A 21,926-nucleotide genomic window follows, 5' to 3' on the forward strand; every position below is an offset into this window, starting at 1 on the left:
ATTGTTTAGTTTGGAAGGGAAATTTTTTTAATTTGCTTCCAATCTGATAGGATTCAATTTTACATCGTGTAGTGTTTGGTTCATCTCAATCTTGTTTAACCATTACTTTTTCTAACAAAAGTTGAATAAGATATTGATTACAAGTTGATAATCGAGTCAATGAAAAATATTGATATATCTTTTTAATTAAGATTTTAGGCCCTTAGAAATGGGAATGAACATTTTATGGTTCTATCATTGACATGTTATATAGACAATTCGTGAGGATCGTGATTGGATGAATAAAAATAATTGAGCAGTGTCGAGTTTTAAACCCTCTTTGATACAATATGAAGATAGAATAATTTTAGAAAGGTGAGTAACTTCATATGGGTGATAAGTTGAAGTTTAAATGATAAGTCACAAAAAGGACCGGCGCTAACTCATGAAATGTTAGGATAAAATAAAAAAATTATTGTTGGCAAATGTAAATTGAAAAGTAAGAAAGTGGTAAAATCAAATGCAAAATACTAGCCCCTCCCATGTGTGTTTGAGCCCCAGCTTGGACATGACGAGGATGATGAGGAAGGGTCCTGCACCGAAAAAGCAGAGCTCAGCTTGACTCCTGTATGGATTGATCGATGAAAAATTCACTGATATTCGACAAAATTTTGCTACAAGAGGATCCTACAGTAGCCGACGAAAAACTCATTGAATGATAGTTATGGTGGTCATTACAATAGCGCCACGATTTTCAATGTTCCTCTTCTATAAAAGACAAACTCACACATTCTAAAAGGTGTGTAATCTCTTGAATGTTACTTAATTAAGTTTGGCTCGGCACGAGCTTATTAACTTAAACTTCGAAGTGTATATGATCGAGTATCATACCAGTGCAAGATTCTACTTATAATTTATTAGTCAAGCCAACGTGTTGGACCACCAGTTGATGTTTAAAGAATCGCACATAAAAATCATGTAAAATATGTACATTTATTCCACAATTATTGAATTGACAGGTTGTTGAAATGAGTTTGATGCTTACCTTCCATAACTAATTAAGAAAACTATACACTATAAAGGGAACCTATATTTTTCTCCACACAAATGGAAGAAATTTTCGTGGAAGAAAAATTATAGCTACAAATATAAATAGCAACTCATTCATATATCTCCCACTTAAAGGTCGTAAGTTCGATCGTCGTCTAACATATTATTGTATTAAAAAATAATTTTAATGTGATTTTTTTTAATATTACTATTTTTAAAACTTGTTTCAACCAAAACATATACCTTCAATCAAGAGATTGTAAGTTCGAATCCCCTCCCCAATATATTTGTACTAAAATAACTTGTTTCAAAAATATTTTTGACAACCAAACTTATTAACTTAAATAATGCATAATTAAGCACCATTAAAATGGCGACCTACATATATACGTTGCCCACTTGCTAGCACCACATATTTTTTTTTATGCACCATTTCTGCACCAAGGTCTTTCTTAATTATGTTTATTAAGGCCGTAGGTTCAATTCAGGAGCATATCAGACTTAATCCCCTGAAAGCCTCAACTTTGAAAAACATTATTAATATATATGTTGTGTTCAATATTTAATTTTAAGATTGGTTTCGTAACGTTCTTATTTCTTGTTTTTTATTTTTTAGTAAAGAAAAATATAATTACATCTCATTTGAGTATTATTTGTTTCGGTCCACGTGTTATTTTATTATTATTTTTTTCATTACAAAGGCGTTAATTCGAGTCTTAGATAACTTGAATTGAGTGCAATTTTTCAGAAGGAATAACCGTTTTTTAATTTATTTTTTTTTTCATTACAAAGGCGTTAATTCGAGTCTTAGATAACTTGAATTGAGTGCAATTTTTTTAGAAGGAATAACCGTCTTTTAATTTTAAAAAATTCCAGTGGTCTAATTTAAATATAATACAAAAAACATGTTTTTTTTATTTTTTTAGAATACAAAAACATGTTATTTTAAAAACAGTTTATTGCATAAAAATCTATATAATTATTATAAAATAATAAATTTTGATTTATCATTTAAAATTTAATTATATTTCTACAATATTTAGATAGAAAATTTTAATACGCTTTCTAACTTTATAAAAATATACAATAAGTTTCGTAGCTTCCAATTTTGCATTTAATAAACCCTTTTATGTACAATAAATACTCAAAATCCATTATATATTTTTTTAAGTTTAAAAATCTATTAGTTTTTAGGATCTATTATATGTTTTTTTTTAATTTATTAACATATCAAAAGTTTAAGAATTTATTATGATTTTTTTAACTTCGTGTATCGAGTAAATACAATATTGAAAATTTATGGAAACATTTGTGATTTAATTGATTTTGTATCAAAATATATAAACCGTATGCATATCAATGGTGTTCAAAATTCTTTTCACTAGATTGCTATTGTTATTGTTTACCATTGTAATATTTGAGACTACGTCACATAACTTACTGAATTTTAAATAAAGTTCATGAACAAAAATTATGGATTATCTATTGCTTCAATCTCCGATCCTAAAAAGTGTACATAAAACTAACATTTAGGTTAAAATATATATATTTGGTAAATTTCAATAATACCCCTAAAGTTTCAAATGTTTTATTTTTACCTTTAAACTTTAAATTTGTTTCAAGACTAACTTTCCGTCGATTTTATGTTAAAAGTGAAGATGAAAAAGTGACATTGTGGTGACTTGTAAAATAGTGGTACGTGGGCGAAAGATTAAAGGTTTCATTTATATCCATAAACTTTAGGATATGCTTCAATTATACCTTGTCATTTAAAAAGTTTCATTTTAAAGCCCTTGGCTATTGAGATTTTTCCAAAACAACTTCATTAGTTTTCCCACTTAAAATGCAAATATGACTGCTGGTTGAGTTATGGGAAAAAAATTAAAGAGTCTTAGCCACGTCTCAATTATGTTGTATAATTTAAGGAGCAAACGAACAAATTTGGAGGTTAGGGTAAAATATTATTTATCCTCTCATAATCAAAAGATGGGGGAAACCAAATTTTTTCAGGAAGTAAGTAGACCACCTAGGATATATGAAATGTGAGGTCCCTATCTCATGATCAGTTGTCGAGAATTAATGTTAGGGCATGAAGAAAATGAAGGGAGAGATGAACTCAAAAATTTAAGATGATCAAACTTAGAGACCGTTGTTTCTTTGATTTCTTTGATGATGAAAATTATCTTTCTTCATGGGTCAAATCTTCTCTCTCACTCTTAGCATCTATATACCTATGCTTTCAATCGACCTACTATTTTTCAAAATTTATCTCATAAGCCTATTTCTCTCGTGAATTATGAATATCTCTCTCTACTCCTGTCTCCAACACCTTTTCCAAGGTTTGAGTTGAATAGGGTTATGATTTTTATCAATGTGACTTCCCGACCCTATAATTTCAACCAAACTATAATCGAGATAATTTTAAATGTGATTAAAACATTTCAATTATTTTACATCTCACCACCAAAGTATGTTCATGTGTAACCTTTATTTCTCAGCTAATTATCGTATTATATTTTTATCTTACATTTCAATGGAGAAGCTAATGAGGTTGTTTAGAAACGATTTCAAATGTTAATAGTTAAAATGAAATACATTTAACCATCATGGGTGATTTATTGGTCTAAAGAGATTAGAGTTAATTAAGAGGGAATGAGTTCAAATCTCATAATCATCTACCTAGTAATCCTTTCAAAAAATCAAGACACGATCAACGACCATGCATTTTGACGAACATTTATTTTTTAGGAAAAACCAAATATTATTATTTTTTAGGAAAAACCAAATATTATTATATAATATAAATATGATTTTTTCAAGACACGATCAACGACTTAAAATGACATGGTTGTCTCTTTGACTCAACAATTTTAAAAGTATTATTTTTGAAATAAGTTTCAAAACAAGTATTTTTTATTTAATTTGATTTAGTGTCGCATTATTTTTAAAATAAGTGTAAATAAAAACATTATTTAAAAAAAAATCCAAAGAAATCCAGTAATGAAAAAGAAAAAAAAGTGAAAAAGAAATCAGATAAAGAAAAATAAATCAGAAAAATAAAAATAAAAAACGTTGTTAAATCAAAATGCCCCCTAATCGCGGGGCGACTATATAAAGAAGGGGAATCGAGACTGACTTCGCGCACAAGATACTTCTGTGTCAAGAACCTTCTTCTCTACTAGCCCGTATCTGCTGCTTCCTCTTTGTCCGTCTGAGGCTGTTATGGAGACGGATTTCAACGATTACAAATTGCGGTGCGAGCTCACGGGCCATGAAGATGATGTAAGAGCTCAATTACATTCTCTTATTTGATCTGTTAATTGCTTTCTCAGTTATCATCGTTTTCGAATTGCGCGTTTATAGAAGGTAGTGGTTGGGCTAATTCCTGCTGAACTTGATAATTAGGTTCGGGGGATTTGCGTGTGCGGGAATGCGGGGATAGCCTCTTCGTCGAGGGACAAAACTGTGAGGTTTTGGAATTTGGATGGACGCAAGTATGTAGAATCGAAAATCTTGCTGGGGCATACGAGTTTTGTGGGTCCTTTGGTTTGGATTTCGCCGGACGAGGAGTTCCCGGAGGGGGGGATTGTGTCTGGTGGCATGGATACACTCGTCATTGTTTGGGACTTGAGAACGGGTGAGAAGGTGCGGACGCTTCAGGGCCATCAGCAGCAAGTAACTGGCATCGCCTTGGATAATGGTGACATCGTGTCATCCTCTGTTGACTGGTAATTTGATTTCTGAGCTGTGATTGTCCACTGGGTTTCGGAATAAATTTTACAAGGTGTTGCAAAATATATTCCTTAGAGGATTTGGTGGGTTTTTTTTAGTGTTGATGAAATCTATTGCAATTTGCAACAGACAGAACCCGAATATTGAGGTTCTTGAACGGTAGGATGTTGATCTCATACATCTTCTCTTTTATTTGGAAGGGTTTTTGATATGAGTTTCCTCCTCATAGTTGCCTGTCGACTCGTAGTTGCCTATTGCTAGTTTCAGACTAATATGTCATGTACGGAGTCCTGGAATAGCTGGGTGTTAAAATTACAAAATACCAAGGAAAAAAAAGGATCTATATGGTGGATCTTACACGTTAGTTTCACGTTGCATATTGTTGTTAATGCAATTTATTCGGAGGTATTGAAGTAGAGTACCTAATTGGCTTTTCCTTTTGGAAGAAAACGTTCACACTTGCATATTGTAAGTTATCTTGAAAAGTCATAACATACAAAAAGACTTAACTTGTCCAACATCGAGGGTCTTTAACGACTGAGTGTGAACTGTGAAGAGAAGAAGGTTTTTCTAGAATTTTGCTTTAGATTAAATGAATTGGTACGTGTTGTAGTGTTTTTTTCCATTTAGGTGTCAACAATGGAGTTGGGCTGTTTCTCTTAATTAGTTGCAACTTTAACGATTATCGGCGCTGTGTCATGATACAATTATCTTAGACTATGTATCACTGTGATTTTACTCTCAACAATGAGAAGTTGTAGGGTAAAGCTTGTCTCACCCTCTTTTCAGGAGTTATTTTTGGTTCCATTGTACTGAAAGTGATTCCTTCAAATCAAGCCACTTATCTTCTACTCGATGGAAGCTTGAGTATTCTACATGCACGATCACTCTCTTGCCCGCTCTTGGCTTTGTTTAAAACTTATGCTCACAACTCCAATGAAATTGTTTCTTGTCCACACACACACAAAAATTCATTTATATATAATTTCACTAATCTTTTTACTGTCAACAATTGCAACTTCTTTTTTTGTTTTGCCGGCTCTTGTTCGGGCGGTTTATTTTGTTTGTAGGCAGTATCTTTTGTATTTTCATTCATCATTAATTTTTTTTTTCTTTTTCTTTTTAAAATTTTAAAGGAAAATAGCAGATAGCCATCTAATGATGTTGAACATTGTCATTCATCATTAATAAAAGTTGGTTTATATTGTAGCTATTTCTGAGTATGAACTTAACAATTCTTTTTGTAGTTATGGTACTACCATGCGTTGTACCCATTGGAAGACTTCATATGTAACTTCCCCAGTTTCATTTGATGCTTTCATTTATCAATGAAATTTTTGTTTCTTAAAAAATAATAATTACAGCCTTGTAAATTTCAATGCCATTGGAATCTTTTGGTAGTTGGGGGCTGGTTTGGGGATGTTTTTTCCCCCTCCTTTGTATCTCGTTCTTTTGACAATGAAATTCTCCGTGTCTTATAAAAAAAAATAATAAAAATAAACATGCATGCTTGGACACAGTTCTAATTTTGATTTAGCCTTCATCGAAACTGAAGCTGATTTTCAATTGGTGCACAAATCTTTTTGATGTAGTTTTGCAGCCTAGTGTTTGAGGAACTTGAAAACCATCTTGCTTTGAGACACTCTAATTGCATTGTTCTAATTTATAAGACAAAATGTGTGATATTGGCTCTTTAACTCCAGTACATTAAGGAGATGGAGAAATGGCAAAGTGATGGAGTTTTGGGGTGCTCATAATGCTGCCATTCAATCAGTTATAAAGCTTCCATCAGGCGAGCTGGTCTCAGGTACCACTTCAAATGGGGACTGGAGTTGTAGTTATCATAGAATTTAGATTAGCTTTTTCCTCATTCTGCCTTCGTATATGATGGTTTCAAATATGAGTGCTTTCACTGTGATTGAGGCTTTGAGCCTTGTTTTGTTAGAGTGGCATTTATGTTGCATTTCAAACTGTAATATTTTGGTAACAATTTACATATTGTTGGACTTTGTTCTTTGATTCTTCCTCATGACAGTTTCATTCTAATGATATAGGTTATTTTACTTTGTTAGTCTTATGTATGGCCATGGGCAAATGCAAAAGTATTTGGCTTTCATCTTAGGCTCTGATTGTATTATATTTTCCCTGTTCTTGTCTAGGTTCAAGTGATGCAAGTTTGAAGCTTTGGAGAGGGAAAACATGTTTAAAGACTTTTTCGGGACATACAGGTTTAGTCTCCCCCCCTGTGTGCATGCATATGCATTTAATTTTTAAGTTGCAAGTGGTGGATTATTATTTGGAATTATGGTATCTTCATTTTCTTCTTGTATATAATTTTTATATTTTTATGATGGTGAGTAAATTGATTAAACTTGATATTTTCATATAAAGTGTGATGTATGGCTTTGCACCAGATTTTGGATTTGAAGGTTAGAGGTTTAACTGCAGGAATGTTATAAGGGTTTCTCAAGGGGTATTTAATCTGATGTTTTTTAATTACCAAGACTTAATCTAAAATCATGTGTTTATTTCTAAACTTGATTTTTTTATTTTGATTATTTTTATTTTTAAAGTTGACTTGGCTCCACTGTTTCAGTTATTACAAATTGTACCAATTCCATTCCTCATTCACATATAAACTACAAATTTACTTCTTATTCCTTCTAATTTATCGTAATAAGTAACTATTATGTTGGGACATGAAGCTAAATGTGAAAGATCAATTCTAGAAGTGACTATTTCATATCTGGAAATTTTGGTTAAGAAATCCTGCCGTCACAACCTACCTTTCTTCAGTCTTATATAAACTCATGATCTCCGAAATCTTCAAAATTCGTCTTTAACTTGGATTGTAGGGCATTTCCTTTGTCCTTTAGGTTGTTCTTTGGTTGGCTTTGGCTGTTATTTTGAATGAATCTCCAGTTTATCAATAAAAAAAAAAATTCTTCAGTGGATTGTGGACAAAAATAGAGTATATTTTATTTCACTTTTCAGCCCGTGATATAATTTTATCAATTGATGAATTTTTCTACATTTCTTGTTTATACTTTTGTTAGCAGGAAAACATGTTCTCATGCCTTGTATTTATTTCTGCAGATACGGTCCGAGGTTTGTCAGTGATGTCTGATATGGGAGTGCTCTCTGCATCTCATGATGGGTAAATCTATACCTATTTATCAGTGTATACTCTTATACTTTTTAATAATTTTACTATTTTTATTCTTGCTTAAATATGAATTCTGTCTTTGGGATATAATTTTATTTATGGAGGACTTACTTGTCGTTGTCTGTCTAATTAGTGGATTGAATAATTGAAAAATCCATTGGTATCATGCTAGATTATCATACTAAAAGACTGCACCTTTCGAAGATACAATATAACTCTTTTTTCTTTTCAGAACAATGTTTTCAGTTAAATGAGCACTGAAAGTAAATTTCTAGTTTCAATTGTTTGCTTCAAAATAAAGACACGTGTCTTGAGTAGAGTTCAACTTTAACATGAGTAGTACACTGTTGTATCATAGCCGAAGGATAGAATGTTGGAATACAAGTCATTATCATAAAGTTAGAGTACCAACAAAGTCAACTATTCTCTCTTGCTTCCTCTCTCGTTTCCCTCCCTCTAAACTGTTAAAATTGAGGCTAAATGATACAGTTTAGGAGTTGAAGCATGGAAAATAACTAATCTTCCATTAGTTTTGTATTTTGTTCCTGGGTTTTGAGTTCAAATTGGAGGAGGAGAGAGTTCTCATTTTATTTTTTATTTTTGTAATAGATTGTTTCAAAAGCAGGTGAAATGGCTGGAATGGTCTTTAGTAGAGCTTTTTCAATGCCCTTGAATTCCAAAATTTTCAAGAAGTTAAGTTTTGATAGGGTATGATTTTGCTGGAAAAAAAGGTGGACCAACAGAGTTGTTTGATGTTTTTTTTTTACTAGAAATGGGGAATGTAGTTCTATGTTGGAGGAGGTCTTTGGGTTGGATCTCGTGGCATGCTATCATTTTTTGAAGTTTTGTTGGGGACTTTTGATAGAGAGAAATAATAGGATCTTTTAATGGTTTCAAGAGATGTTGTAGGATGTTCTCTTGTAGGATGTTCCATCTCTTGCCACGTTTAATACTTCTCTTTGGGCATCAGTCTCCAAAGATTTTTATAATTATTCATTGGGTCTTATTTTCTTGGATTGGAGCCATTTTCTACACAGTTATTTGCATGTTGGTGGCATCGTTTTTTTGGGTTTGTCTCTAGGATCACAAAATTTTTTGGTTAGAGCCAAAGGACTGATTTCTGGGTGGAATAGCTGAAAAGGGAGAGCTTGATTGAGCAATGTGGATCCAATTCAATTTTAACTCTGGGAAAAATCACATGCAAAGGCTACTGGTGATCGAGCAGGCTAGAACGAGATAGCCCATATCCTCTTCTGCATGCTTACAAAGGACGCACCAGTTCGGAAAGATGGCCATAGTCGAGAACTCTTGTGGTTATGGATCCTGTCCATTGTCTGATAATACTGCCAAGGTTAGAGTACACTAGAAAATTTTGCACCTTTTAGAAGAAGCCTTTAAACTCCAAGTAGCCTTACAAAAAGTAGAGGCAATAGCTGATTCTAAGAAGTAAAGGACGTCGGAGGGATTCCAAGAGGAAGGTTCCATAAAGAATCAATCCAGTAAGTGGCTCAACATCTTACTGATGAAAATGTTGGTTAAATCATTCCAGTTGGCCAAGTTTCTAGTTGTCCTAGAGATCAAAGGTACAACTATTTTGCTGAGTGGAGAGAGCAAAGATGGAGGGTAAATGGGCTTTTAAAATACCTCGTCTAGACCAATCCTCATGTGAAGAGGAGGTGTTTGCTCACATCCCACTGCTGAGGGTGGTGCGGCCGTAGAAAATATCTTTGAGTTTTTCAATGCTGAACCATGGAATTTTTAAGCTAGCGTGCATAAAGAAGAAAGTTCTCCAAACGCAATAGTAGAGTACCTACCTTCTATAACATCTATCCAAAATGCAGTGCCTACCTCGTGGAATCTTTAAAATTCATTTGACAAGAAGGGCTTTGTTTAGGTCCTCTGTTTTAGCAAGCCCTCGACAGTAACTATTTTCAGTTGACAAGGTGCAAGCTTCTTCTTCATTGGCTCCCTTGAAAGAAAGTCACGTATTAGTCTATCTATTGTTGCACAGATTTTCCCTGGAGCTGTGAAAATGTCTCCTTTGGATTCAACAATCTACAAAGGGCCAAGAACTCCCAATTGGCTTTGAAATCGGAGGATGAGAAGAATATGCCAATAATATGGGAACATCCTTTGGTGGATGACTTTAAGGGCATTTAGACCTCTCTTTTTGTCTCTGTGGCATCACTTTTAGACCTCCCTTTTTGTCTTCCCAGGAACATGGATGGTTTTTTATAGCAGAAGGTTTTGGGGGCTCCGCTCTTAAAGGAAAAACTTTTGTCCTTTGGAACCGTGTGGCGAGGGCTCTTCTTTGGCTCCTTTGGAAAGAGAGGAATAGTAAACTTTTCGAGGAGAAGTTGGTCTTGTTCGATTCTATTAGTGTGAATATTAAGGATACAGCTTCTTGGTGGGCTTCAATCCACATGAAGGTTTTTTGTAACTATCTTTTTTTTATTATACAAGATTTTTGTAACTATGATCTCTCTACCCTCCGCCATTAGGTTGTGTTTCACTCTTTTGGGCTCCAAGTTCTTGAATACATTTCCTTTGTTTCTTATAAAAGAAAATAATAATAAAAAACCCGACCAGCCCAACTTTATATTTATTTTTTACTGAACTCAAGAAATATGTTGATCTTACTATGTTTATCTAATGAGAAAAATTTGGCAACTGAAGGATTCCAAGAAAATTTTAGTCTTTGCTCGTTGGAAGATTGCTAATAGTGATATCTTGTGGAGAAGAATGCGAGAGGAATGGTAGGATCTTGGATAAGAGTGGAGGATAGACATTCAGTTTAATATAAAACCCATTTTCTGGCTTCTTTTGGTTTGTGTAAATGGAGAATTTCAGATTATTCCTCAAGTTTAATTATTGTTTCCTAGATATTCCTAAGCTTTTTTGTAATTATCAGATAGGTTCCATTCTATTGGATTGGAAACCCTTTCTCTAGGTCGGGCTCCTCTTTCAAGGCTTTTGTTTTTGTGTGCTCGTGTATATGTTTTTTGTTTTCATTAGTCTCAATGAAAAGTTCAGTTTCTTATAAAAAAAAATTATTGTTTCCTGGATATAAATTAGAAAAGGATCTATTACATCACCTTCTCTAAAGCTGTAAAACTTTTTCCATTTCACATGAAGGGAATATTAACATCTATTACATTCCTGATTTAAGTATATTTTATGAACAAGGATAATGATTTGATTTTTCTTCTCTTATGCTGACAGTTCCATTAGGTTATGGGCACTAAGTGGTCAAACATTGATGGAGATGGTTGGTCATACTTCCATTGTGTACTCAGTGGATTCACATGCTTCCGGACTTATTGTTAGTGGGAGTGAAGATTGTTCGGCAAAGATATGGAAAGGTCACTACTTCTATCTTGGAGTTGTCAGTTGTTATATCTAATGTTATTGTGAATTATCTCAAAGGTTCCTGGTTAAGGCAATGAAAATATGATTTATGGGGTTATCTAATTCTAGAGTGAAGCTCTGATTCTTGTCAAATATGTTGTTAAAAGTGGTTGTGAGAATATTGAACTAATATAACCTGATAGTTGACATGTGGCAGGGTTAAGGTATTTCTATGATTCAAATAAAGGGAAAAAAGCTTCGATGACGCCATTTGCTCTGGACACTTGTACAATGTGTCTTATCAAAAACAAGATGAAAAATAGAGACAAGGGTTTTTAATAAACAAGAAATAGAACTTCTCATGGAACATTGAAAAATTACAAATAAGGAACCAAGAAAAAAACTTTCCAAGGAAAATTGACAAGAAAGCCAAACGTTGTTGCAAAAAATACCCCCAACTTGAAGGAGTTGCCCCGAGAGAGTAATTACTAAAGCAACTTGAGGCCAGACTCCAAAAGGCAACATGTCTTTTTTCCGAACTCATTCTATCCACCCACTCCGAAACCCTTTCTTGAAATAATCTTTGGTTTCTTTCATTCCAAATGTTATGAAAAACTGCCTTTATAGCATTTTTAAAAATAAAATCTTAGCTCGATTTTTAAGTTCTAGCACAGAGTAACTGAAATATGTTACCTGTTGATTTTTTGTCAGAAACTCGTGGCACACCAAAGATTCTGAAGAGTTGTCCCTATATATTAGTGGATATGCTTTTGAACAACCTACATTAATGGATATAAGTTCAGTATGTCCTCCCTTCCGAAAATTTGTGGTTATCTTCTTTATTAAAACAATTTTTTTAAGCATTTGAATGTTACAAAAAAAATTAGAACACCAAGGGTTCTTAAAAAAATCTCAATGGATTTCGTTTTGGCTGTCACTCTTGTCCCTCACTCTATACTTTTCTGCAAATCCTGTGGACTATAAAATGGTTCTACTCTTGTGGACTATAAAATGGTTCTATGTTCTAGTTTTTGTCGACTTTTTAGTAAAAATAAGGCATTTTTCAGCTAGTAACATGAATAGAAGTTGTTCACTCTTGTGTGCTCTAATTTGGTACTTTCTAGTCTTCCTTTATATTAATGGCCGAGAAGAGTTGTTATAGAAATATAGAGAAATGACATCTTTCTTCTCAAAATGAGGCAAGTGTGGCATGGACTGTGAAGCATCTATTAAAACCTAAACACAGAGATCCTTAGAACACAAGGATCAGATCGAAGTGGACAAAACCCTATTTGCAAATTTCCTTTGAAGCTCTAAAGTATTTAGGCTCCTATAAGCAACCTACCACAAGAAAATTTCACCTTCTTTGGAACTTTAAAACTTCAAATGCCCTAAACCCTGGGGACTGGGGAGGGCCTTGTTTCACTTCTCTCCTCTGTTCCGATGGACTGAGAGGCTGGTGAAAATGAGGAACAAGCTTGTGGGTGGAAGACCACTCCACTCGAACTGTATGGAAAAACCTCAAATGCCTTGATAGAGGGAATTGAATCTTAGGAGTAGTCGTCGAAAAATTTAGGAAAGGCAATTTTGAAAAGAACCTTTCCCGAAGAATAAGGGTCCCCAAATCACCATTGTCCCCATCTCTTAAATGACATATTTCTATTTTCTCCCAGAGAGCCATCTAGCTACTCATCTCCATATTGAAAAACCTTCTTCTAAAACCCAAGTCCCAAGTCAGCTGATCATCCACCCAACAATAATCCATAAAGACTTCCTTTCTTGATGGAATTAAGTAAAATCCAACAACCTTTGTGAAAGTCTGAAAGATCCAAGAACTTTGTGAAAGATGGACTGAAAGGATCTTCCTAAAAACAAATTCTTTTTGCCATTCACAAATTTAAAACTCAAAAAATCACTGGCAATGTTGTACCACACTCTACCATAATTGCGTCCACCCTACCACCCTACCCAAATGCTCTCCATAAATGGCTACACTAACTTTTCTCCATAAAGCCTCTCCCTCCTACATAAATCTTCAAACTGCGTCATCAAAAGGGCTTCCATAATTTGAGGGCAAAGATGCCCATTTCCAACCAACCAAATGAAACCTCGGTTTGTGTATGCACCTCAATTCCATATTAAGTTTCTAGCCTCAATTCCTCATTCACCTCTTGCAGGCTAATGTTTATCTCATAAGAATTACAAATTATTCTCAAACCCTTTTTATCCACTCGAAATCCCACATTCCCCCCCAATTTTTTACTCTGTTGGAACCATAATATAATAAGCTAACACAATTAGCTAAATAAAAAACAGAAACACATTACTATATAAATTGAAAATATGTCACGTACTAGTTGGGATGATTTGTGAAGTTTGACCTGGTTATAGAGACCAAAATTAAAACTAACACCAAACTATAAGGACCAAATTAGAACTTCTGAAACCATGAGGACCAAATTTCAGAACCAAATTGAAATTAAGCTCAAACCATTGGGACAAATTTGTAATTTAATATAAATTTAAGTTGAGGTGGATTTTTATATAATTATTAAGGGAATATGTAGTTTGCTGTTATAATCGGTCCTTTGGAGTTCGGACTTTACTTGGTAATTTTTGCTTTGTCAAAAGTGCGTTTCTCATCGAAAAAGAAAAGATGTATTGATTTATGAGTTTTAGCAAGCAATTGAAATAAGTTGGATTGTTTGTGTTGCAGATGGATTTTGTGTCCAGAGCATTGAGCATCCTGGTTGTGTTTGGGATGCCAAGTTTTTGGAAAATGGAGATATTGTCACAGCTTGTTCAGACGGAGTAGTACGTGTCTGGACTGCAGTTCAGGAAAGAATTGCAGAGCCCCAAGAATTGGAGTCATTTGCTTCCAGTCTGTCCCAGTATAAGTTGAAGAGGTACCCCTGAATTCAGACATTCACACACACACAAATCCACCCCCCCTCCCTCCCCCCAAAAAAAAAAAGAAAAGAAAAAGGAGAAAGAAAGAAAGAAAAAAAGGAAGTTTCAAAATCCTTTATTATTAATCTCTCTTCACCCTTCTCTATGGTCTCATTGGATGCAAAGAAATGGTTCTAGGCATATCTATAGACTATAATAATGTCAGTACGGAATTTATTCTTTAGTGCTGCCTCCCATATGATTCTCTGTATTAATTTAGCGACTTATGTATATTGTATACCTTTATTTTAGATGTTCTTCAGTCACGATACCTTATGTATACCTTTATTGTTATGTTGACCATCAATCTTGTCTTTCTTGAGTTCTCTCTAATTCACTTGTGTTAGGAAGAGGGTTGGAGGATTAAAACTGGAAGAATTACCAGGGATGGAAGCTTTACAAATTCCAGGTCTGGAGACAATGTTTCATTTTTATAAGAAACCAAGATATTATCCACTTCTCTACCCTTTTTCCTTTTCCCCTATTTTTAATCTTTGTTTCTAAATGGATGGGTGGGGCTTTTGCCATTGCAAATGTGGATAATAGCTGAGTCACTTTCTGCATGACTTGTTGGTTTTACAAAATTTGCAATATTTTGCATCACAAATGAAATGTTCAAATATTGTATTTTTAATAATGTATTTAACCATCATGGGATGACTCAAGTGGTCAATGAGGGCCAATGTAAATAGCAAAGGACTTAGAGGGAATGAGTTCAAAACTATGGTGGCCACTTACCTAGGATTTAATATCCTACGAGTTACCTTGTCAACCAAATGTAGTAGGGTCAGGTGGTTGACCCGTGATTAGTCGAGATGCGCGCAAGCTGGCCTGGACACACAGATTTCAAAAAAAAAAAAATGTATTGTACATTCTTTATGTAAATATAAAATTAGATTTCTTATGAAGTATAGAATAGTGTTATGGATTGTTTATCCAAGTTTGAAGATGTTGGTGGCTTACTTCATTCTAAACGTTTTAATCTTCTTTTTTTAATATGTTGTAGATAATATGGAACTGAATACTTTCCCCTTAACCATAAACCCTTTGAGTTAACTTGGAATCTGCTTTGTTCAACAGCATCGGTTGAATTTCTAATATATTCTTATCATCTTGAGATCAGGAACCAGCAATGGACAGACAAAAGTTATCAGAGAGGGAGATAATGGTGTTGCTTATTCATGGAATTCAAAAGATTATAAATGGGATAAGGTAAATTTTGTTATAGATCTGTCTCTATATGAGCAATGTCCGTTTGTTTTCTTTTGTAATCATATTATTCATACCTCCCCATTTCTTTGGCAAATTATTCGACTCGTTCTCTTGTTTACATGACTAATGAAATTGACTATTCTGGGGCCAAATTATATGTTCCTTTCTTGTTATTTCATTTACACTGTTTAGTATTGGATGCTTACAACCGTCATATAACAATCCAATTTAAGATTTAGTTGTTGAATTTCTTAACAGATTGAAGAAGTTTAGCATTTTGCAATCATTCATTTACTTAGGCTATTGCCTACCCCTTCTAGCATGCCCTGTTATTATTACCACTATTATTACTTTTTAATAAGAAGCAAGTCCTACATTTGAAATCTGTGCATATAGGCTTTTCAGCCATCTGAATTATTTTATGACAATTGAAGCATCCTTTTTCTGAGTTCTTTAATTTGTAGATTGGTGAAGTTGTTGATGGACCAGATGATAACGGGAGGAATCATGTTCTTGATGGAGTTGAATATGACTATGGTTAGCATTTGATTTCTCTAGTGACATCAATTGCACGTTGCAGTTGCTAAGAATTCACATTTAACCATTTCTTCATTTTGTTTCTCTAATAACATCAATTTCATTTGCTTACTCTCAACGAACTGAGTAACTGCTCTTTCAAATTTTTGCTCAGTATTTGATGTTGATATTGGAGATGGCGAGCCTATTCGCAAATTGCCTTACAATTTAGCAGGTGATTGTTTTTTTTTTCCATGATTTTTACTGCCTTTTCCATTTGTTTTGAAATAATAGATTTTGAATTCCAATATAGTGGAACTGGAAGGCTTTCAAAATTCAAGTATTTGGTTGGGTGCTGATCCCCCAAAATACACGTCTAAAGGCCTCTATGGGTGGAGAGGACTAATCTAAAGAATAGAAAACATTGTATTGTTCAATGTTTATTAGATTCTCCTATCACAACCTTTAGTTGAGGTCCACCTAGATACTTGACAAACCAAACACTGTTTCTTTTACTTGCATGGTTGACAAACTGAACACCGTTTGATAAAATTATCAACAACTTTTTGAATCTGAAGCTGATACAAACAATCAAGGATAAGCTTATTGATTTTTCTCTACCCAGATGACAGCCAATTCTCCTCTATGCAACTACCTTAATAAATATTTCTTCAGTGATGCATGAGGACTCTTGGTTGCCCTTTAGCAAGTGCCTTTTTCAAATAGGTAGTCTGTATTGCTAAACCCATTATGAAATACTGAATTTTTTCAATTTGGTAGTCTGTATTGGTTGCCCTTCAGCTGTACTGAAACTTCGAATGAATTTTCCAAAAATGCTGCTCACCTCTCGAAACTCTGAATTCTCGTAGTAGTAATAGTAGGGGCAAGCCACTCCTTGGTTGCTTTATTTCTACCATATGAGATTTCAATGCACTCACCCATATAGAAATGTCAATATTTGCTATGTAGCGTCGTAGTAATGGCATTTCTTTACAATAGAAAGCATGCATACCTGTTGTATTTGATGATTGGCAGAACAACTGTGAAAAAAAAAAGAACTAACCATGAAAATTTTCCAGATGACCCATATACTACTGCTGATAAGTGGCTTATCAAAGAGAATCTTCCTCTTGCCTATCGGCAACAAGTGGTTGATTTCATATTCCAAAATTCTGGGAAAAAGAACTTTGTCCTTGATTCGTCGTTTCGTGATCCTTATACTGGCTGTGAGTAGTGTTATTCCACAATACTATGAAAAATTATTGCTGATTTGTGGGGTATTATCCTGTTGGAATTTGAAACTGATTTTGATTGTTTATTGTACCAGCCAGTGCTTATGTGCCTGGTGGACCTTCAAATGCTTCAGGTATGCACTCTTTTCTAAAGCCAACTTACATGTCTTTTTGTACTTGAGGAGGCGTATGTTGAAAAATCAAAATCAAGTTTAAATTAAATCAGAATTGTTCATTCTTAATAGTCTTTATGAACTCTGAGCCTCTGCTATTTGAATATTCTTGTTTTTGGCAGCTGAATCAAATAAACCTATTTTCAAGCACATTCCTAAGGTATGATATCATGTCATATTGAAGTTTGGGGATTGTGGTTGGGTTGTATAGTTGTACACTACAACTGTAATTGTTCACTTGATTGAAAAGGCTAGTTCATCTCTCTTTGTATGATGGTTCATCAATTTTGTGCTTTAAGTATGACTTTGGAAGCTCCCGAAGTCTTTGTTTAAGAAATTATGCCTCATTTTGTGAAGAAAAAATCTGGATATGACAATAGCAGAAAGCAGATATAATTTCTTTGAACTAGATTCTAGTTGGTGTTTTGGGAGTAACTCCCTCATCTGAGTTTTATGATTCTATTTTACCTTTACCTTTACTTTTATCTGTCTGGCGTCTTAGCTGAGATTTCCCTCTGGGCACAAGTAATTCGTTTGTGCTGTATACTTATGCTAGAACAAGAACCACGAGTCTTATGTTTTTTTATGGTCGTGATGTATAAGCCCCCTTTTGGTTTTATTAATGCAAGTTAATCAAGGTTATTTTTCTAGTTACATTACTTAGATGAAGTAGTTTGGCCATTTTTCCTTGTGTGTGTGTCTTATTTGTTTTTTTTTTCCCGCCAACTATTCCAGAAAGGAGTCCTTGTGTTTGATGTTGCTCAGTTTGACGGGATACTAAAAAAGATTGTTGAGTTCAACAATGTGCTGCTTGCCGATCCAGTAGGTTTCTCTATATTGGTCTAATTTCCCTCTTTTTAACAATAGTGTACAATTTTTATCCAGTTTCTACACACAATCTGTCGCAACTCTCTGGTTGATGAAATACCATCTTATTACTTGCAACCAAACCTACTCTTTCTTTGAATGTTGTTACTTAATATTGTTTTTGTAATTGTATTATTGTACCTTGATAAATATGATTTCCATATTCATTAATCATATTTTTCATTTTTTTGAAGGGAAAAAAGAATTGTGCTTTGCCAGAGCTTGAGGTTTCCAGACTTGATGCTATTGCCAAAATTTTGAAGGATACATCACATTACCATTCTACCAAATTTGCAGATGCTGATATTGTATTGTTACTGAAGTTGCTTAGATCATGGCCTCGTGAATCATTGTTTCCAGGTAATTGTAGAAGACTATTCTGGTTGTCTTCTGTTTCTACTTCTCCTTCTCTCCTTTACTTTGTCCATGTGGCTAAAAATTGATATTGGTGTTTGTTCCAATTTTTTTTATTTATTTAAATGAATCTGGTTTTTATCATGTTGATCAAGTGACACTCACCCTTTGTTCTACAGTTATTGACATTCTGAGGATGACTGTTCTGCACCCTGACGGAGCTATACTACTTTTGAAGCTTGTTGGTTCTGATGGTAATTACATTAAGATTTAGGCTTCCCCCTTGTCCTTGTACAATTCGCAATAACCTACAACAAAAGTCAGATTCACCAATTTTAATTATGTTATCCATATCATTCTATCCTTGTCCAGCAACTTTTTTTTTTTGGATCAATTGTCCAGCAACTTATCCATACCAAATTTGTTTAAGTTTTATGAATTAAGCATAAGTTTGATAACTAATTCAGGAAGAGTGAAAACTGAAAAATAAAAGGGTACATAAAAATGTTTTTGGTTGTGTAGATTCTTTTAAATTGCAGATACTATTCTTGGACCAATTATTAAATATTGAAGAATTATCAATAACTTCAAACACTCGTTAGGAGTGTTTTTAACATTAGATATTCTTCTGGATGCCACTTTTTCCTTTCAAGTAGTAGCAACTATAATTTTGATAAATAAAATAAATAATTTCGTGAATCATAAGTTCAAGATAAAAATTCTTCTAACATTAAAAGTAAAGTAATTTTAACTTAAATATTATCTAGTAAACTGCCATCAAAAGATTGTTAAAGAACCATATATACTCTTAGAACTCTTTTATTTTTAAAATAATTTTAGGATACCACAAACAAATACATCATTGATTTTAAAGAGTTTCCATTTTTCTTTGTCATCTTTAAGAAACTAGTTTGAGATTATGAGCCAAAACACACTCTGAATATTGAAGAAATAATTGCAAATTTTCAAGCAAGGCCCGTGTTTTTCTTCATTATATAGTATTCTCTCTTTATGTTGATATTTGCAGCCTTGAATTTTTGCCAGATATTCTACTGGAACTGATTCAGAAAGTTACAACTACTCCTGTGATTGCTGCAAATCTTCTAACAAGCATTCGGCTAATGGTCAATTTATTCAAGAATTCAGGTTATTACAACTGGTTACAGAAACATCGTAGTGAGGTTCGAATTCCAAACTTAATTTTATTTTACCTGATCGAAATACTTGTGTATGATTAGTTTATGTTGTGCTATGGGGTCTTATAATGTTGTTAAATAATAGTTGGTCCTGAATCCATCTAAACTAATACATCTCACTGGTTATCAACCTTCAATCTGATAGGAAATAATTTATTGGTTTATTGCCTTCATATAAAATAAATAACACATTTATCGTGATCTCAGGAATGTCAAACCTGAAAACTCAATATTTAGCTTTGTGCTTCTGCGATGGACTTTTAATCTCTGAAGTGGTATTTTCCTTGTCTGTCTATTCATTTAAAAAAATTATCATGCAGATTCTTGATGCGTTTTCAAGTAGTTATTCGTCTGCAAATAAGGCCATACAACTGTCCTTTTCAACATTGATCCTCAAGTAAGTCTATTTATATATATATATATATATATGTTTTGTTTATATGTTGGATTAAGTGGAACTTGAGTGACCGTTAGATTTATGACTTATGAGGTGGTCTACTTTCATTGATCATGACAGATCCCCCTTTCTCCATTTCTCCATTTCTAATTGAGAAGAATCTATTATTCAATTGAAAAGAATTACAAGTTACGTGAAGAAAAAGCATCTCTTATTAATTATTATTTTAGAAGTTGGAAATGATGGAGGATCTGGGATAGTTACAGGAATTTTCAAAATACCATATGTGAAATATGTTTCTTCATCCTTCTTTCCCTTTTTCAAAGAAATCTCAGTTTTTCAATAAAAAACTATGTTTCATCTTCATCTGGCTGTCATAGTTGGATTTACTATTTTATTTTCCTACGTTGATGGCTTACTATGAGTGCTCCACCTTTTCTTTTCTTTTGTGGGCTCGTCAGTTTTGCTGTGTTGTTAATTGAGAAGAAGGATCTTGATGGTCTGGGTCAAGTTCTTTCAGCCGCGCTTGAGGTAGTTCGTTTCTCCGTTGTCACACAATTTCATACGTACATAAATCTGATTTCTTTCTGCTCTAGTTCTTCGAGGAAACTAGACTTTGATACATGTTACAGGTCATTGTTCTGTGGGAACTTTTTTGATTCCATGCATCATGATACCATTAATTGCTTTTGGCAGATTGCAGAAGAGGAAAATCTTGAAGCTGATTCAAAGTTCAGGGCCTTGGTTGCCATTGGATCCATGGTATTTTCTTACTATTATTTCACTTACATTTCCTTGTAACAATTTTTGTCGAAACCTCCCTCTGAAGGTTTTTGTAATTATCAGTTATATTATTTTGGATTGGAGACTCTTTTTACTTCATTAACTTCCGTTTGGACTCCTTTTGTTTTTTTTTTTTTTTTAATCTTGGTATAACCTTGTATATTCTTCATTTATTTCGATGAAAGCTCGATTTTCCATAGAAAAAACGATGTTTCCTTGGAACTATTTTCCTGTGAGTTTAAGACAACCAATTACTTTTCTGCTGATTCATCACTTAAAACTCTGAACCTGCTTGAAATTTTATACCTGTACTGTACTTTACCCTAAAGCATGGTTGATATATAAGATATCAGTTATTTACTGTTTATTGGTCAAATTCAAAGAAACTTTGCTGTGTTTTTCTGTAGATGCTTGAAGGTGGTGATGATGTGAAAAGAACAGCACTGGACTTCGATGTCCAGAGCATTGCCCGAAAAGCGAAGACTTCTAAAGATTCCAAGATTGCTGAAGTTGGAGCAGATATTGAACTGTTGACAAAATAGAGATGACCTGGTACTCTTCTCCCAACTGATTACTTCACTAGTTCAGTTTTTGTACTCTCTCCACAGTTTCGGCAAATTGACTCGGCAGATTCCAATGATGGGGCTGAACAAGAGGATTCGGAGAGAAAACCGAGCTCGGTGGCGAGATGCGTGTTTCAACTGTGGTTGGAATACTGCTGGGACCCCTCTGTTTTAAGAGTAATAGACGATTTTATGCCCCCGGCCTAATGCAGAGTTTCTTAACGCTAGCTTGAAAAGTTTATAAGTTTCTTCAGGTTGATGACCACGTCGAACACTTACAACAAGTATTTGAAATACTAAATCAAAATGAAATGGAATAAGTCAATCCATTCAAATGCATTTTTGGAATTTTCCTTAAAAAAATTATCATATAATACAGTTATCCCCATCACCCTCTCCCAAAATATTG

General features: G+C 33.8%; 1 protein-coding gene across 3 annotated transcripts; it reads left to right on the forward strand.

Moving 5' to 3' along the window:
- Positions 1-4,153: 4,153 nt before the first annotated feature.
- On the forward strand, positions 4,154-21,856 carry LOC111007968 (transducin family protein / WD-40 repeat family protein). Of its 3 annotated transcripts, XM_022280528.2 has the most exons (23): positions 4,154-4,311; positions 4,435-4,757; positions 6,465-6,568; positions 6,921-6,989; positions 7,858-7,918; positions 11,150-11,289; positions 13,992-14,181; positions 14,572-14,633; positions 15,348-15,436; positions 15,901-15,973; positions 16,128-16,187; positions 17,032-17,178; positions 17,280-17,318; positions 17,480-17,517; positions 18,093-18,179; positions 18,419-18,584; positions 18,758-18,832; positions 19,623-19,759; positions 20,095-20,171; positions 20,633-20,702; positions 20,868-20,933; positions 21,362-21,506; positions 21,585-21,856. In XM_022280528.2, the coding sequence occupies exons 1-22, from the start codon at positions 4,252-4,254 to the stop codon at positions 21,494-21,496; spliced, it is 2,268 nt and encodes a 755-aa protein (XP_022136220.1). In that variant the 5' UTR covers positions 4,154-4,251; the 3' UTR covers positions 21,497-21,506; positions 21,585-21,856. The 3 variants fall into 3 exon arrangements, with proteins under 3 accessions (XP_022136220.1, XP_022136219.1, XP_087978690.1); XM_022280527.2 differs by having other exon boundaries at positions 21,362-21,856; XM_088122564.1 differs by lacking the exon at positions 18,093-18,179 and having other exon boundaries at positions 21,362-21,856.
- Positions 21,857-21,926: the final 70 nt, after the last annotated feature.

Source organism: Momordica charantia, assembly GCF_013281855.1.
Source record: "Momordica charantia cultivar OHB3-1 chromosome 4 unlocalized genomic scaffold, Mcharantia_2.0 BLBB01000004.1, whole genome shotgun sequence".
In the NCBI taxonomy this organism is placed as follows: Eukaryota; Viridiplantae; Streptophyta; class Magnoliopsida; order Cucurbitales; family Cucurbitaceae; genus Momordica; species Momordica charantia.

Coding starts and splice junctions, on each gene's coding strand:
- LOC111007968 (XM_022280527.2), top strand. CDS start 4,252: ATGGAGACGGATTTCAACGATTACAAATTGCGGTGCGAGCTCACGGGC. Junction 15,974..16,127: donor TGGAGTTGAATATGACTATG/GTTAGCATTTGA, acceptor ATTTTTGCTCAG/TATTTGATGTTGATATTGGA. Junction 17,518..18,092: donor TTTTCAAGCACATTCCTAAG/GTATGATATCAT, acceptor CAACTATTCCAG/AAAGGAGTCCTTGTGTTTGA.